Source organism: Ursus arctos, chromosome X (assembly GCF_023065955.2).
Source record: "Ursus arctos isolate Adak ecotype North America chromosome X, UrsArc2.0, whole genome shotgun sequence".
Taxonomy (NCBI): domain Eukaryota; kingdom Metazoa; phylum Chordata; class Mammalia; order Carnivora; family Ursidae; genus Ursus; species Ursus arctos.
Genome location: NC_079873.1, coordinates 11,711,729 through 11,728,071, shown reverse-complemented (window position 1 = coordinate 11,728,071; position 16,343 = coordinate 11,711,729). Strand labels below are relative to the sequence as shown.

Below are 16,343 nucleotides of genomic sequence, written 5' to 3'. Positions count from 1 at the left end.
CTACAAAGAACTTCTCAAACTCAATACGTGAGAAACACATAAACAAATCATAAAATGGGCAGAAGATATGAACACTTTTCCAATGATGACATACAAATGGCTAACAGACACATGAAAAAATGTTCAAAATCATTAGCCATCAGGGAAATTCAAATCAAAACCACACTGAGATACCACCTTATGCCAGTTAGAATGGCAAAAATTGACAAGGCAAGAAACAACAATTGCTGGAGAGGATGTGGAGAAAGGGGATCCCTCCTACATTGTTGGCGGGAATGCAAGTTGGTACAGCCACTCTGGAAAACTGTGGAGGTCCCTTAAAAAGTTAAAAATTGAGCTACCCTATGACCCAGCCATTGCACTACTGGGTATTATTTACCCCAAAGATACAGACATAGTGAAGAGAAGGGCCATATGCACCCCAATGTTCATAGCAGCATTGTCCACAATAGCCAAATCGTGGAAGGAACCGAGATGTCCTTCAACAGATGACTGGATTAAGAAGTTGTGGTCCGTATATACAATGGAATATTACTCACCTATCAGAAAGAACGAGTTCTCAACATTTGCTGCAACATGGACGGCACTGGAGGAGATAATGCTAAGTGAAATAAGTCAAGCAGAGAAAGACAATTATCATATGATTTCTCTCATCTATGGAACATAAGAACTAGAAAGATCGGTAGGGGAAGAAAGGGATAAAGAAAGGGGGGGTAATCAGAAGGGGGAATGAAGCATGAGAGACTATGGACTCTGAGAAACAAACTGAGGGCTTCAGAGGGGAGGGGGTGGGGGAATGGGATAGACTGGTGATGGATAGTAAGGAGGGCACTATTGCATGGTGCACTGGGTGTTATACGCAACTAATGAATCATCGAACTTTACATCGGAAACCAGGGATGTACTGTATGGTGACTAACATAATAAAAAAACCTTAAAATAAAAAAAAAAACACACACGCAAACAATGAATCATGGAGCACGACATCAAAAGCTAATGAGGTACTGTATGGTGACTAACATAATAAAAAAAAAAATCATAGGTCACGTGGGAGAAAGTAGCACTTAACTGAACTACTCTTCAAAAGTAATCCAAATAAATTCCCAGCAGGTTTCCCCATCTTCCTCGCCCCCACCCTATTACAATTACAAACAGAAACCGTTCATGTCTGAGAGACTACATCCCTAGAGTTCTTAAGTAGACACATTGGAAGAGGGGGCGTAATAAGGACTGTAAACCAGTCATTAAACATCCTTTTATGTTGCCAAATAACGCTTTTGAAGTGAGACTAGAATTAAGTCCAGAGTAAGTGAACATAGATCATTACGTGATGACAAGCTCCTTGTAGGGGCGCCTGGGTGGCCCAGGTGGTTAAGTGTCCGACTCTTGGTTTCAGCTCAGGTCGTGATCTCGGGGTCGTGAGATTGAGCCCCACGTCAGGCTTCGCTCTTGGTGTGGAGTCTGCGTATGACTCTCTCTCCCTCTCCCCCTCCCCCCTAAAATAAGTAAGTCTTAAAAAAAAACAACTCCTTGTACAGGGGCGCCTGGGTAGCGCAGTCGTTAAAGCGTCTGCCTTCGGCTCAGGGCGTGATCCTGGCGTTCTGGGATCGAGCCCCACATCAGGCTCCTCCGCTATGAGCCTGCTTCTTCCTCTCCCACTCCCCCTGCTTGTGTTCCCTCTCTCGCTGGCTGTCTCTATCTCTGTCAAATAAATAAATAAAATCTTTAAAAAAAAAAAAGGCCCTCCTGTAAATCTTCAACACTGTCAGCAAAGCTGCTTCAGAGTTCCCCGTCAGTAGACTCTCTTAAAATGAAATGCTTGACCATATAGGACTAAACCCGAAGGAAATCTGCCATGCAGTATGAGCTACCAGTTTTCTGAGAAGCTCCCCATGCCTTCTGTACGTTACCTCCAAGCTTCACAACAATCCTGGAAAGTAGGAATTGTTAGCCCCCATTTTACAGATGAGGAAACAGAGGCTCAGAGGTAGTGACTTGTCAAGGTCACACAGCCCATACAGGGAAGGATTGGGCAGGCCCATGCGATCCCAGGCCCACACTTGTCCACTCTTCCACGCTATCACTCCTTCTGGCACAGAGTTCCCTTTCTATACATCTGATATTGTCTCAAAACATTGTCAAGTTAATACCATTGGAAACGAGATTGCACCTGTGACACAGATTCCCCAGCTGTGAACATCTCAGAGTCTCTCTGTTACGTACCGTGGGACCCAGTGCTTTCGTGGTCCAGGGATCCAAATTTCCAGCCTGTGAGTGCAAAGTAATGCTCTTCTCTGGACCCCAGTGAGGAAATGGATGAGGTTGGTTCACCGCCTGGATGTTTAAGGGTAGTCATTTCCCTTCTTACAGCCACAAGACCAGTCGTACTCTACTAATAACACGATAATTACAAAACCATGTTTTAATTGTTTCTGGCCTTTTATTACAACCTACAAATTCTTTTCTTCCCCTGTACTTTTTTGCCACATCCACCCCAGCTTTTCCCCAGTAGTGCAATCTTTTAAGGACCACCAGGAGGGCTGCCTCCTCCACGAATGTCTCCCCCATTGAGATCTTGCTCATCAGAATTAATCTTTTTTTCTGTGTTTTCCACAGGGACTAATTGTACTTCTTTTTCTTTTTTTTAAGATTTTATTTTTAAGTAATCTCCACACCCAATGTGGGCCTTGAGCTTGAGGCCCCAAGATTAAGAGTCGCCGGCCAGGTGCCCCTGTTTTAGTGTTAAGTTCTCTTATCTGGGGCACCTGGGTGGCTCAGTCAGCTAAGCATCTGCCTTCGACTCAGGTCATGATCTTGGGGTCCTGGGATCGAGCCCCCTATTGGGCTCCCTGCTCAGTGGGGAGTCTGCTTCTCCCTCTCCCCCCGACCCCTGCTTGTGCTCATACTCTCTCTCTCTCTAATAAATAAATAAAATAAATAAGTTCTTTTATCTGCATATTTTAGTAGTGTTTCTTCTGCTGGAGTGGTGGCTCCCTGAAGGTCAGGAAGGGATGATCATTGTGTTCCTTTTGGGTGATTTCTAACTTCTTGTTTATGAGTTTGTGATGACATTTTCCCCTGTGCAAGTTGCAAAGAAAGGGGAAAAAAGAAAGATTTAAAATTACCCCCAAAGTTTATTGAAAAAGGCAAAAGATAAAAAATTGGCATCCTTCTATCGGACCCCCTTATTACAAAATGTTTTTATTGCTTCTTTTTTGTTTGGGGGGGTTTATTTGTTTTTGTTGTTGTTGTTGATTTTATTGTTTCTTGAAGTTCATAACCCGAGAAGTGTGGTCCAATAACGTCTAGTACAATGAACGCTTTGGCGGAAAGTTTGACAAGTTAAATCCTTACAATGGATTGAATCAGAGACTAAGAATAACGCACCCATCTAAGGATGTCAGCTGCTTAATTAAATTAAATATTAAAATGAAATCTTAAGAAAGTATTAAAACAAGAGGGAAATCCCTTAAACCTGTCTCGGTAAGAGCCCCGTGAGCCCCAAACCTTCATTCATTCTTAGGTGCCTGCCTTGACGGCTTCTCACTAGAGACCGTGGGAGCAGAAAACCTTCCCTCTACACCACAACAGAGCTGGTCCCTTGACGTCCAGATGGCAACCTGCCACCCACACGGGGTGTTGGGGCGGAGACCCCAAGCACGTGCTAGAAGACATGCTTCGTTCTCAGCCGCTCTTTTAGGGAGGCCTAGCCCTGTTGGGGTGAGGTCTGACGGGACAAGAACAGCGAGCACACACTGATAGGATCAGCAGAGGGCGCTCTTCAGCAACAATACTTCTAAAGACCCACTTTCTCACTCTGGCTGCAGACACTACACTTTTGCATGTGGGAAATTTGGGTAATCCTAGAAGTTGGCAAACCATTCCCTTGCGGCCTCTTCAGTATAACACAGGAACGATAACACAATGGACGTGAACACCTTGACCAGTTTTAAGAGATGTAGGTGCTATCAGCCTGATGATTACATGAGGAGCCAACGGTAGTTTGTCTGAAGAGATTCCACAAAAGGTTGAATCCTGAATGGGGTTTGAAGAGAGAGGCCATTCCTGGCCTTGCCCTGGGGTTCTGGGAGCAGCTGGAAGATTCTGAGGGAGTCCGTGATTCAGCTCACCTGAGTAGCTGGATTCAGGAATGTGGTTGTTATCGAAACTTGATGTGCCTGGCAGATATTTTACTCCTAGGGAAAGGAAAATGAGTAGATTTGGGAGACATTTGTGAATGGGAGCAACAGAAAAATATAAAAGGAAAATTGCCTTAATTAAGTCAGTTGTTCTTTTCTCTGTAGTTAGACATTGTTGGGTAGAACTCTTCGTGTCCACACCAAGAAAGGGTCCTGGGACCACCTCCTCTCAGGAACCTGTGGCTGCCTGTCCCTCCATCCGCCTCTTCTCCACCTCACCCAGGACTCATGAGGTCTTCAGCTTTGTTTTCAGCTCTGTGTACAGGAGCACAATGGCCCTTTCTTTGCCAGACGTAGCCAGTTTGCCTAAAGGCCTTGCAGTTGGCAGTCCCGGCTGGTTCTCTTTTCTCCCTCTCTCTCTCTCTCTCTCTCTTTCTCTTTCTCTTTCTCTTTCTCTCCCGTCTCTCAGAGAGAGTGAGCGGGGGAGAGGGGCAGAGGCAGAAGGAGAGAGAGAATCTCAAGCAGGCTCCATGCCCAGCATGGAGCCTGACTCGGGGTTCGATCTCACGACCCTGAGATTATGAGCCAAGCTGAAATCAAGAGTCAGATGCTTAACCCACGGAACCACCCAGGCGGCCCGGTCCTGGCTGTTTTTGCAACTCCCAGCAGATCTCACAGCACATGCGTTGCTGCCAAGATGGCGAGGCAGCGTGGGAGGGTGAAATGGTTTAATTTTCAGAGACAAAATGTTGATTTAAGTCCTTGTTGTGCGGTTATTAATGGTGTGGCCTTAAGCACACTAAGCCGCACTGTTTCATCAATAACATGTAGCTAATACAGTCTCCGAGTCCGGGGCTTTGTCCGTGCTGAAATGCTATGCAGATACAAGATGCTGCTATCCGTTCGTTCGTTCCACAGGTCTTTAGTGCCAGCGCAGGGCTGGAACCTTCGGGGAGGTTACGCTTTCTTAGGGAAGACAGCCAATGAATAACCACATAATTATGTGATATAGTGTCCCTTTGGGGAAAATTGAGGAAGAAGAAACAAGTCAGCGTAGGAGGATAAAGAATAAATGGACCGATGTGATGGGCTGGTTGGGGGTGTCTTCTTTTAGGCAGTGACGTTTGAACGGAGGCCTGAATGAAGTGAGGAAGTGAGCCGGGTGAATATCGGGAGAAATACTTTCCAGAAGCATGAGGGAAGACCCACGGATGGGATCTCTGCCAGCGGAAGTGTGGCACGTGTGCCCATTCTGGAACTTACTGAACACTTATGTGCCAGGTACTTTGTACACGTTACCCAGTTAGTACTCACTGCGCTTGGTGAGCTCCTCTCCTAGGTCCCCCTTGGACACGAAGAAACCGAGGCTCCAAGAAGTTAAAGGACTTGACTCCACATTTCACACCTGGTAAATGGCAAACCTGAGATTCCAGCCTGGACCCCAGGGCCTGAGTGGTTCCCCAAGGCCTGGGGCCCGCCAGCAGGGGGCAGTGCGGCGGGAGTCCCTGCAGCATTGGCCCCAGTGCAGAGTTGGGGCAGGAAATGGCGAGGCAGGACCCAGTAGAGCTTTAGAATATTTGGCTGAACACCTAACGGTGTTGGTTATCTTTCCCTTTTTTGTTAAAACCACCTTTTGGCCCTTGTGAAGGTGTTTCTGTGGGGTCGGGATTGGATGAGCTTGTTTAGTGGGGCGATGTTCCAGATGTCTCGGTGATTGCCCCGAGTAATTACAACATTTTCGTAAAATAACGTGGGCTCTTAATTGTATGGATTCGAACATTATGCTTCTATCCTTGAAGACCCGTTAGCCGCTTCTGTTACGCAATATGTTCCTTGCTGGCCTCTCTCAACAGCCATGGCCCCAACCCATGTTTTTGTTTTGTTTTTCTCTTTTTCCTACTCAGCTACCAGTAGAAAAAAAAAGCCATGATTTGGGGCCTGTTCAGATTAAAAGTAAACATAGTTTTATCTATGATATAAACGTTTTGCTTTAAAGAAGAAGTCTTGCATCTAGAAACATTGAATGAGATCTTCACACTCGTCCTTCTAAATACCAGCCAGAAAGAAGCAACGAACTTTACTCTGTCTTGTGCTGTAATTCTTCAGAATTAATGGACAGCTCTTAAATTTCCCATTGCCAGTGCCCCTTTTCTTTCGTTCCTGTTTTGGCCTCGTGTCTTTCTCCCGAATACACGAACGTACCAAGAAGTAAGAACTGACAAGGAAGCAAAACTGGTTCGTGAAGATCCATGGAAAGTTTGGGACTAAGAAGGAGGAAAGGACTGAGCGGCATCAGGGTGCATGGCAAGTCCTTTAAGAAAACACCTGTTTCAGATTACAGATTTCTTAATGAGACACACGCAACTCTTGAGTTTAAACATAACACTCCCAGTTCCGTCAACCACCCACGGCCATTCTCCAGGTGTTTGCGATTATGTAATGTCCCGAAAAATCATCTGGATTGTGTCAACTCTCAGAGTACTGCTTGAGTTTAAAAAAAAATCCTCTGCAGGCCTTGATTTATACTTAAGGTCTCAGTGTAGCATTTATGGCACTTAAAAATAAATAAATAAATAAAATAAAAGACCATCATAAATAGGGGGTCATTGGTTTCTAATTTTTTTCCCCGCCCGATGGCTAAAAGTATGGTTTTTGCTTTAAGTAGTAAAAGGCAGGCATTATGAACTCTGTAAAGCTTCATTGACCAGACTTCTCTAATTCAGATTTTATAGTATTTAGGATGGGAGACATGATGTTTACTTTTGTATTACCAGAGAAAAGAGGACATCCACACTGAAAAAGCAGAGGAAAAGTGGAGATAACCATCTTGCATCTTTTCGAAACAGCGTTGACATTGCTTTCTAAAATAAAACTTGCAAAACACACACACATACACACGCAAACCTCTTTTGGTGTCTCTGTAAATTTTCATCTTTAAATGAGTCATGCTCACCACAATTTACTTTTTAAAGTTGCCTGACATATTTTTAGATGATTAACAACATGAAAGTCCCTAGGCTTGGATAATTGAAAAAACTTTGGGGATGGAAGGAATATGATTGGAAAGAGACTCCTTTGAGAACCCAAAGCTTCAGCCCAAACAGAATGAAAATTGCCTTCATTATGCAGTTATTTTAATTAAAAATGCATGCATAACAGGAAAAGGAAAGCAATTCTAGACACTGCTCCTTCTAGTTTGACTGGTTGGTTGAGATTTGGAACCTTTTTTTTTTTTTTTTTTGGTCCTCTTCAATTTTTAACCTTTGAATGAGGTCCTAAGTGCTTCATTCCTATGTTGGCCTCTATGATAATCCTAGGTCTTTTCTGCCCAGCAACGTATTGAAGTCGGAGCTAGCTACATTGTCCTCTCACATAGTATGGCGCTATTCTTCCAATTCTTTGTATTTTCCCTACTGTCTCATGCCCTCCTGGCCAGCCCCAGTTCACCTAAAGAGGAAACAAATACCAGCATCTCTGCAGAATAAAGCATATCACTTCATTCACTGATTAGTGTTAGCATCTTTATAATTTCCGCAAGATACAAAAGTTGTTTCCGTTGTAAAAAAGTAACCTACTCATTGCAGAAGACCCAAACTATCAGAAAAGTGGAAAGAGGATATAATAAAAGGTACTTGCAATTCCACCATCTGGAGATGACCACTGTCCACGTTTTGTTGTGTCCATCCGGGCATCTCTACACACACCCTAACATGACGAGATACAGTTTTATTTAAATGAACCCATTTAAACCCATCACTATATGAGAAGTCTTTCAATAAAATTGCTCTTCAGTAACCTTTTTTTGATTAAATGGTATTTCATTTTTCCATGTCAGTGAATAAAGATCTACGTCACTTTTTAACAGTTGCATAATATTCTCTTGTATGGCGGTACCATAATTAGGTGAGTGTACCCTAGTAGACCCACTATCCAGGTTGTTCCTGTCTTTCTGCTATCATAATAAACACTGCAAAGATAGATTTGTGCTGACATTTTGTATTCTTGTTGTCTCTGTAGATTTAAATCTCAGAAGTGCGTTTTTAACATTTAAATCTTCATCCATTTGGAACCCGTTGCCATATATGGTGGGGGCTTACTCTCTTTTCTCATATGGTCAGTCAGTTGTGTTCCAACACCATTTATTGGGAAATGCGTCCTTGCCCCACGAATCTGGAATTCCCGTCATCATGTATAAATTGCCCATGCAAATGGGTCTCTTCTCTTCCTGTGCCAGTGTTGCACTGTTGCCATTAGTATAGCAAGTTCCATTTTACCATGTAACTGGCCATCCCTTAGCCCAGTCAGGTTGACACATGAAATTAACCATCACAACCTAGAACCTCCAATTTCCATAGCCGTCTGCCTGTCACCTGCTGGGATAAAGGTTGCTGCCGAGACCATTCTGTACACAGTGCACCTCAGTGTCGTTGTTTGGCAGGATGACACATGAAGGGTCCTCATGTCAGCCAGCCCTGATTTCTGCTGTCCTAAGCGCTCTATATAAGTCTTTGGTTTCAGGAACTGGCATCCAATAAAGTTGGCTCACGAAGGGGGGTTATTATAAGGCTGTCATATAAGATTTCAACAGCTTGACAGCAGGCGGGGCTTTAATTGCCCTTCGTTTGGGGTATGAGGAGGCAGAGTAAATGATGACCTATTTTCCCGGCATGAATTCTGAGCCAGTTGAGAAGATGTAAGAGTAGAAAGATGGCGGACACAAAAAAATACCTTATTTCTGACAAAGCTGATATTGGAGAATGTGGCTTCTATCTGCATGCAGTTGAGCTTCCAAATACCATATGTTGGCGAAAATTAGGCAGACTTTATCAGCTCTCACTGGCTGTGACGGACCTGTGAAGGCCACTGCCATGGGGGCCGGCCCCTCCCAGAGGGACTTGCTCTCCGTGGGCAGGCTGATTACCTAAAAGGAAGGGGAGAACCAGGGGTTTGTCACTTGAAATGTGGCTGGTGCAACTGAGGAGCTGAATTTTTAATTTTGTTCCACTCTAATTAGATTTAAATAACTACACGTAGCTAATGGCTTCTCTGTCTGACAACACAGAATTTCTTTCCATTCTTAGATTTAGTATGGCCATGCCCCTGGAAAAGTTGACTTTAATTTATATGAATTCATTTGACGTTTCGCTTGTGTTTATCGAGCAGCTACCTGAGTCTGTATGCCTGGTGTTGGAAACACATTGTCTTTGGATTTCTCAAATCAGCTTCTAGGGGAAGGTGTGGAGACCTGAAATCTATTGTCCCACCTGCCTGGCTGAACATGGCCTTGGTAACACAGCCCTGCTATTTCAAAGGGGGATGCCTCTTTCATTCTGAGCTCTAGGACCCATCATGGTGGGCTGAGGGGACAAGAGGGGGCTTCTGTCAGCTGGCTGTGAACTCTGGCATGCTCAGGGCTGCATCTACATGGAAGAAGGGGCTCCTATTTGGAATTCTCTCAGAGACATTGTATGGGCTCGTATGGTCCTTTCACTGGAGATTCATTCCCTCAGCTTGCACTACTGTCTTGGTCACTCCAGACACTTTCCTCAGCACATTTTCTGCAGAAGTGAACTGTTCTTCATAGCTGCCGAACACCTACTTTTTCTTCTGCTTGTTTTGTCAAAGGTATCTTACCTCCTGGAGGGTGGCAGCATGGCCCATGAAGACTTCTGTGGACACGTTGGTCAGATGAACCCAGGAGACCTGCAGGTATGGCCAACAGCAAACAATTGTTGATGGTTTAATGGCCTCTGGGTGTGCATGCTTGCTCTCACCCAGTTCCAGTACATTCACGCTTTGCTCCCTCTCTCTCAAACTTTTGACCTCTTCCATTCTGTGGATCCTCCCACTCAGCCTAGAAAACTGCACGGGTTTCTTACATTCTCTCAAGATTTCCTTGACCCCCTCAATCACTTTTTAGTTCCCAACGAGTCTTTCTCTTACATTTCTCAAAAGCATAATCAAGGATGATTGTCTTAACTTCCTCATCTTCCATTTCATCCTTCACTCACAGAAATCAGGGTGGCCTCTCTCAACATCCACCCAAATGGCTACGGAGGCTCTTCAGGCAGTGGTCACTCAGGATGTCCCCATTGCCAAATTCAGTGTACCAGTTTCAGTCCTCATCTTTCTAGGCCTTCCTGCTGCATCTGTGACAATTCACTCTTTTTTAAAAAAGATTTTATTTATTTATTTGAGAGAAAGAGAGAGAGAGAGTGAGGACAGGGGGAGGGGCAGAGAGAGAATCCCAAACAGACTCCAAGCTGAGCACGGAGCCTGATGCAGGGCTCGATCCCAGGACCCTGAGATTCACCACCTGAGGTGAAACCAAGAGTTGGACGCTTAACCCACTAAGCCACCCAGGCGCCCTGTGACAATTTACTCTGTCTTTCAACTTGTTTGCAAGGGGTAGGTGTTGTCATTTAAGACCATGATCCAAATCTTGCCACCATCCTTGGCTTGTTTGAGACATGTTAGAATTAGAATCCCCAGGAACTCTTGGGTATTTTTTTGCTGGGTTTGTAAGTCTGAACTCTATGTCAAGAACTTTCTGGGATTATTTACATATTGTGTGGAATTTTAACTGCAGATATTTGAATTATGTTTCAGTGAACATGAAACTGAAAGCATTTTCATATGCATAATCTCTCTAAAGTAAGTATTCTTTCTACCTCATTTTTAAAAAGAGAGAATGGGGGTGCTTGGGTGGCTCAGTTGGTTAAGCATCTGCCTTCATCTCAGGTCATGATCCCGGGGTCCTGGGATCGAGCCCCACATCGGGCTCCCTGCTCAGTGGCGAGTCTTCTTCTCTCTCTTCCTTTCCCTCTGTGATCTCTCTTGCTCTCTCTCAAATAAATAAATAAAATCTTCAAAAAAATAAATAAAATGACATGAGAGAATGGGGATTTAAAGATGTTAAGAAAAGATGTCCATGCTCTCAGAGCTAGTAAATAGCGAGGTTGAAAAGAGAAATCGGTTCTCCTCCTCTGAATCCAAAGGGTGGGCTGAACGTATTAAAGTTCCTGCCAAACTAGGTTGTATCTAAAAAAGGATAAGCAAGGTATGAAAAGTAGATTGACACTATGGAGAGAGAAACTATGAACAAAACAGGAAAACAAACGGGAGGCCAAGTGTTTGAGGAGCCCCAGGAGCTGCCATCAGATGGGAGAAGCTCTGCGTGGGGGGTGTTGAGACCTCCTCCATGTTGTGTTAGAGCTGGGGTAAGCGCATGTTTTCTGTAAGAAGTGGATAGCACGTATTTTAGGCTTCGTGAGTCATACGGTCCCATATGTGGCAACCACTCTGCCCTGACTTCACAGCATGTGAGCAGACAGCGTGTCACTGAATGGGCATGTCTGTGTGTAAAACTTACGTACAAAATCAAGTGGCAGGCTGGCTTTGGCCCCGGGCTGTTGTTTGCAGACCCCCATACTAGGATGTGTCATCATCTGATCAAATGGTAGATGGAAATCTATTTAGATTTAGTGACATAAAGAAAACTCTAGACTGTGTAGTGGCCTTCCTTCAGATCTGGGAACGGATATCGCTCATTCTGGTCTCAGAGTCTTTTCACCTGCTGTTCCCTTTGTATGGACTCCCTTCCGAATCTCGCCCTTCCCCAGGTCACTTCTTCCTCCTTGTCTGGGTCTCAGCCTGAAGGTTCTGCCCTCAGGTAAGCTGACTGGAACAGGCAGGCCATTTCATGCGCTGTCACAGAAGCCCGTGGTGCCCCCATCCGGCTGTGCTGGGGATTCGACACCCCCAGCGGAAGTCTTGTCAAAAAGGGATGGGAGTTGGTGGGTAAAGCCCCTAGCTTCCACTCCTCTCCACGCACCCATCTTCAGGGCTCCCAGTGGGACTGAGCCCTGGGGGACAACAGATGGCACCTGCTTGTTCCCACCCCTTTCTGGCTTGCTCCCTTGCTGAGCTTGCTTTCTGCTTCACTTGTGCTTTCTGCAGCACTTCCCAAATAAATACTTGCCCTTCACTCCTAGTCTCAGGATTTCTGTGGCAGAACCCAAGCTCGGCCAGGCAGGAAACCTGTCTGCTACATTCCATCCCTTCATCGTTCAATCCCAAGGTTAGTGTCTGGGGCTGGCCCCGGACAGCGCTCGATAAAGAAATACATGCTTGAAGGATCTGCACAACGGTGGAAGCAATTACTGCTTCTCCAGGTAGCGAGGGCTCCCTTAGCGGGACCAGGCAAGCAGAGACAAGCCACCTGCGCTCGTGCAGCGGATGCGGGGCCTCCGCGTGTATCTGTGGGCCGCCGCCCGTGGCCTCCAGCTGCTGCCAATAGGGCCGCAGGCTCTCAGCTGCATCCCATCCTAGGCCCCGCCCTCTGCAGCGGGAGCGGCGTCTCCCAGGGTTGTGCTCCCCACTGGGGCGTGGCCCCCAGTTAATGATGTGCCCACGTGGGCATAGAAGAGCTCGGCTACCTCGTCTCAATTTGGGACCATTCTGAAGGTTCCTTCAACGCTAGAGCTCCGTGTTGGACCGGCCGGGGCGGCCGCTGTAACCGCACTGCTGCTTGGCTTCTCCCCCAGCCCAGTCCCTGGCATACGATCCGCCTGCAGCTCCCCATCGCAGAGCCCAATCTAAGACTCGGACGCCACAGAGAAGATACTTCCATTTGTGTGAATTGCAGGTCTGATGCTTTGAATTCAAGTGAGGAAGCTTGCGGAGCTTCTGGAACCCTGGAAATGGCTTCAGCACTTTTCATTGTTGCTTTGTTGTTCCTCACGATGCCCGGGGACCCTGAAAGCAGCACTTGTAAGGGGTCTGGCTTAGTCCCCGTGACCTCACTGTCCCACCTGCAGACTTGTTAGAGGCTGGGTTACATTTCCTTCTTGTTGGTCTGCTCTTGGCAGTGGATGACCGCAGGCCGGGGCATTCTGCACGCCGAGATGCCTTGCTCAGAAGAGCCAGCCCATGGCCTCCAACTGTGGGTTAATTTGCGAAGCTCAGAGAAGATGGTGGAGCCTCAGTACCAGGAGCTGAAGAGTGAAGAAATCCCCAAACCCAGTAAGGACGGTGTGACGGTTGCTGTCATTTCTGGAGAAGCGCTGGGAGTAAAGGTGAGCCGCGCTGTTAGGTGTTTGTGAAAGCCGACGGGTGCGGTCACGCGAGGCTGGCCCCACCGGGGTCTCGCTGGGTGGATCACGGTGCGCCTCCCACGGGGTGGACTTGAGTTAGAGGGGTCAGAAGACGTGGAACCTAAGGGAACGCAGACCTTTTTTGCTACATACAAACCCACAGAGTTAGGGAAATTTCAAGAAAGCAAGCTCATATAAAAAATGTGGTCAAAAAGCAATTTTCAAGGTCTAAGCACGTGTGTGAGTTATGGCCTCTCACTTATTGTACGGTTTTATAGCTCCTTGGTACTGCACGTTTGTGACCTTTGAGAGACAAGCACCCAAACCAACTCCACTCCCTGAAGATTCATTTACATCATTCAGGCGCAGCTGAGTAAGGAAAGCCCATGACTACATCATAGGAAGTTGTTTTAAGATTAACTTGAATGTTTATTTAACCCACACATGCCGCGCCCTGTACATTCTTCTCCACTGAAACTTTATAATGTTTAGGATTAGGGTCCCACCTTTATAACCAAATCAGGCCAATCAAGGCTAAAGATTATGGACACATTTGCGGTAGGAAAAGGATGTGGCTCAAGTCCTGTGTTCGTTAGCTGCATATCACACCTGCCACTGGGTTGGCCACATGATTCGTGCTAATGGCCAGCTGGGTAGTGAGCCAGGTCGCGTGGTCTCTTAGGTGGCATTTCCCAGAGGTAGTCCCTGAGCTGGGAATTCCTGTGCGGGTGATTGTAAAGGAAGTGCCCCTAGAGAACAGCAGAAGGAACCAGGACAGGGAAGGGAGGGGAGCCAAGCGAGGGTGACCTCTCAGGCCAAGTCCCAAAGAGGACAGGGACTCGGAAAGGTTCAGACTGCCTGCAGGTTGTCCTGACCCACCCCGGGCAAGGGAGCTGGGCTTTCATGTTCTCTTCCTCGAAGTCATTACCTAATGGCCATTAAGGTTGGGCTGGGGGCACGGAAATGGTTAAAAGTGTTCCTCGGGGATCTGGAGGGGCCCTGACATCCAGTTCCACAAAATGCCACCTGGAGTGGAGAGCATCCACACACTGGGAACCACTCTGCCATTCTCCCTGTGGGCGGTCAGCACGTAAAACTATTTTTTAAACACTAATTTATGTACATTTAAATGTTGCTTATATGCACCCACAGGGATAATGGCTTGGCAGTGGCTACTCGCCAGCCACTCAGTGGTATGCATATCATGGTTAACAGGTTGGTCAGGATTCTTGGCCGGGTCTTACCGGTGTTTATTTATACGTCCTGCACTCTAACCTCAGTTCTTTACCTATACCAGGCCTAGGTAGATGGTGGAGGTCAAGAGATTTTCCCCTTTACTCCAACCAGAGCACAAGGCTTTGCCCAGTCATGGATATTGGAATGGTCCTTAAGATTTCATTTAGGAAAAGAGCTGTCTGCAGCTAAAAAGTGAAATGAGACCACGGATTTAACAGATAAGCAAAGCCAGCATTATCACGAACCCTTAGAGTTCACAACTGCTTCTCATTTATAGAAAACACGATGCAATTTTAATGTTGGAGCTGGTTCCAGTTACAGGCAGAAAGACATTTTCAAGTACTTCCAAGCAGCAGACCGCATGGTCTTGCGATCACAACCAAGAATGAGAGACCAGAGGTCAGGTTTTAACTTGGTGAAACAATGTCTTAGTGGCTGCCGGCCTCTCTTTTTTTCTGTCAAGTAAAATCTCTGAGATGAAGTACATTCTCCTAACTACATGATCAGGCTTTATTATGAGAGCATTTTAATAAGGGACTCCTGGAACCCTGGGCAGCGTTGCTTTGACTTTTGAGAGGTCCTGTGGTGCTCTGGTTACCAGCATGGCCCCTGGAGACAGCCAGCCTGGATTAGAATCCCCATCTCGAATTAGCTGTGTGGCCTTGGGCAAGCCACTTAACCTCTCTGTGCTTCACTGTATCCATCCGTAACAGGGTTGCTGTGAGGATTAAGTGAGTTTTCGGTATTTATCAAAACAGCACCAGACACACTGTAAGCACCACGTAAGCGGTAGCTGTTACTACTATTATTTTGGCTAGTTCATGTTCACTTGGGTGGGAGCTGGGCTGAGATTTCTGTTTGCTGTCTGTGCTAAAGGGACTGGGGGGATTCGGGAAAGGCATTTAACCTGCTCGGAAGAAAAGACACCAGCAGGAGTCATTGTAAAGATGGGGGATTGGCCATTTCTTTCCAGGTCTCATAAGAAACATGGTTTTTGTTTTGTTTTGTTTACATCTGAAGGCTTAATATCTGCTCACCAAGGAGTGACTGAGACTTAAAAGCCTAGACATACCTTAAATCAAACTGTGTCAGAAGCTGATTTTAAGTTCAATTACAAGGCGAGCCTGGGAAGATACCTTTCAAGAGATAGACGTGCTTCTAGCCAATATGGAGTCAACAACGGCTCCTCTCCTACAACTAAAATATCTAGAAAATGGAGTTAGTGACCATCCCAGCACTTCTCCAGCTTTATTCATGTGGATTACCTGGGGGAGGGAGGAGGCTTGTTAAAATGCTGACTGACTCGGAAGATTGGGTGAGGCCTGCACCTGCGTTTACTTTTTTTAAGTAGGCTCTTCGCTGGGCAGGGCTCGAACTCATGACCCTGAGATCAAGCCCTGAGCTGAGATCAAGAGTCTGACACTTAACTGACTGAGCCACCCAAGTGGCCTGCGAGACTCTATTTTTTTTTTTAAGATTTTATTTATTTGAGAGCAGGAGCAGGGGGAGGGGGAGGTGGCGCAGAGGCAGAGGGAGAAGCAGGCTCCCTGCTGAGCGAGGAGCCCGAGGAGGCGAGGCTCGATCCCTGGACCCTGAGATCAGGACCTGAGCCGAAGTCAGCCGCTTAACCTACTGAGCCACCCGGGCGCCCAGCGAGTCTGTATTTTTACCCAGCTCCCAGATGGTGCCAGTGCTGTGGTCCAGGGACCACTGTTTGTCGTAAGTGTAATGACTGTGGGATCCGAGACCCAGGGGTTGACGGGTTGTGAGGAACAGGTTGATTACGTGCCTAGAGAAGGTATTGAGGTTCAGCTCTGTGGCTTTTGGCAAATCTTACTTAACCTTTCTAGATTAGTTTCGACATCCATAAAAA

General features: G+C 46.3%; 1 protein-coding gene across 4 annotated transcripts in view; it reads left to right on the top strand.

The window, feature by feature from the left end:
• The window catches only part of PIR (pirin), a 107,953-nt gene that overhangs the window by 23,463 nt on the left and 68,147 nt on the right, over positions 1-16,343 (top strand). For 3 of the 4 annotated variants that reach the window (XM_026478091.4, XM_026478092.4, XM_026478090.4), the window contains exons 4-5: positions 9,765-9,848; positions 13,010-13,216. In XM_026478091.4, the coding sequence (XP_026333876.1) occupies positions 9,765-9,848; positions 13,010-13,216 (291 nt within the window). The remainder of the gene's footprint in view (positions 1-9,764; positions 9,849-13,009; positions 13,217-16,343) is intronic. The other variant, XM_057310226.1, reaches the window with a different exon arrangement.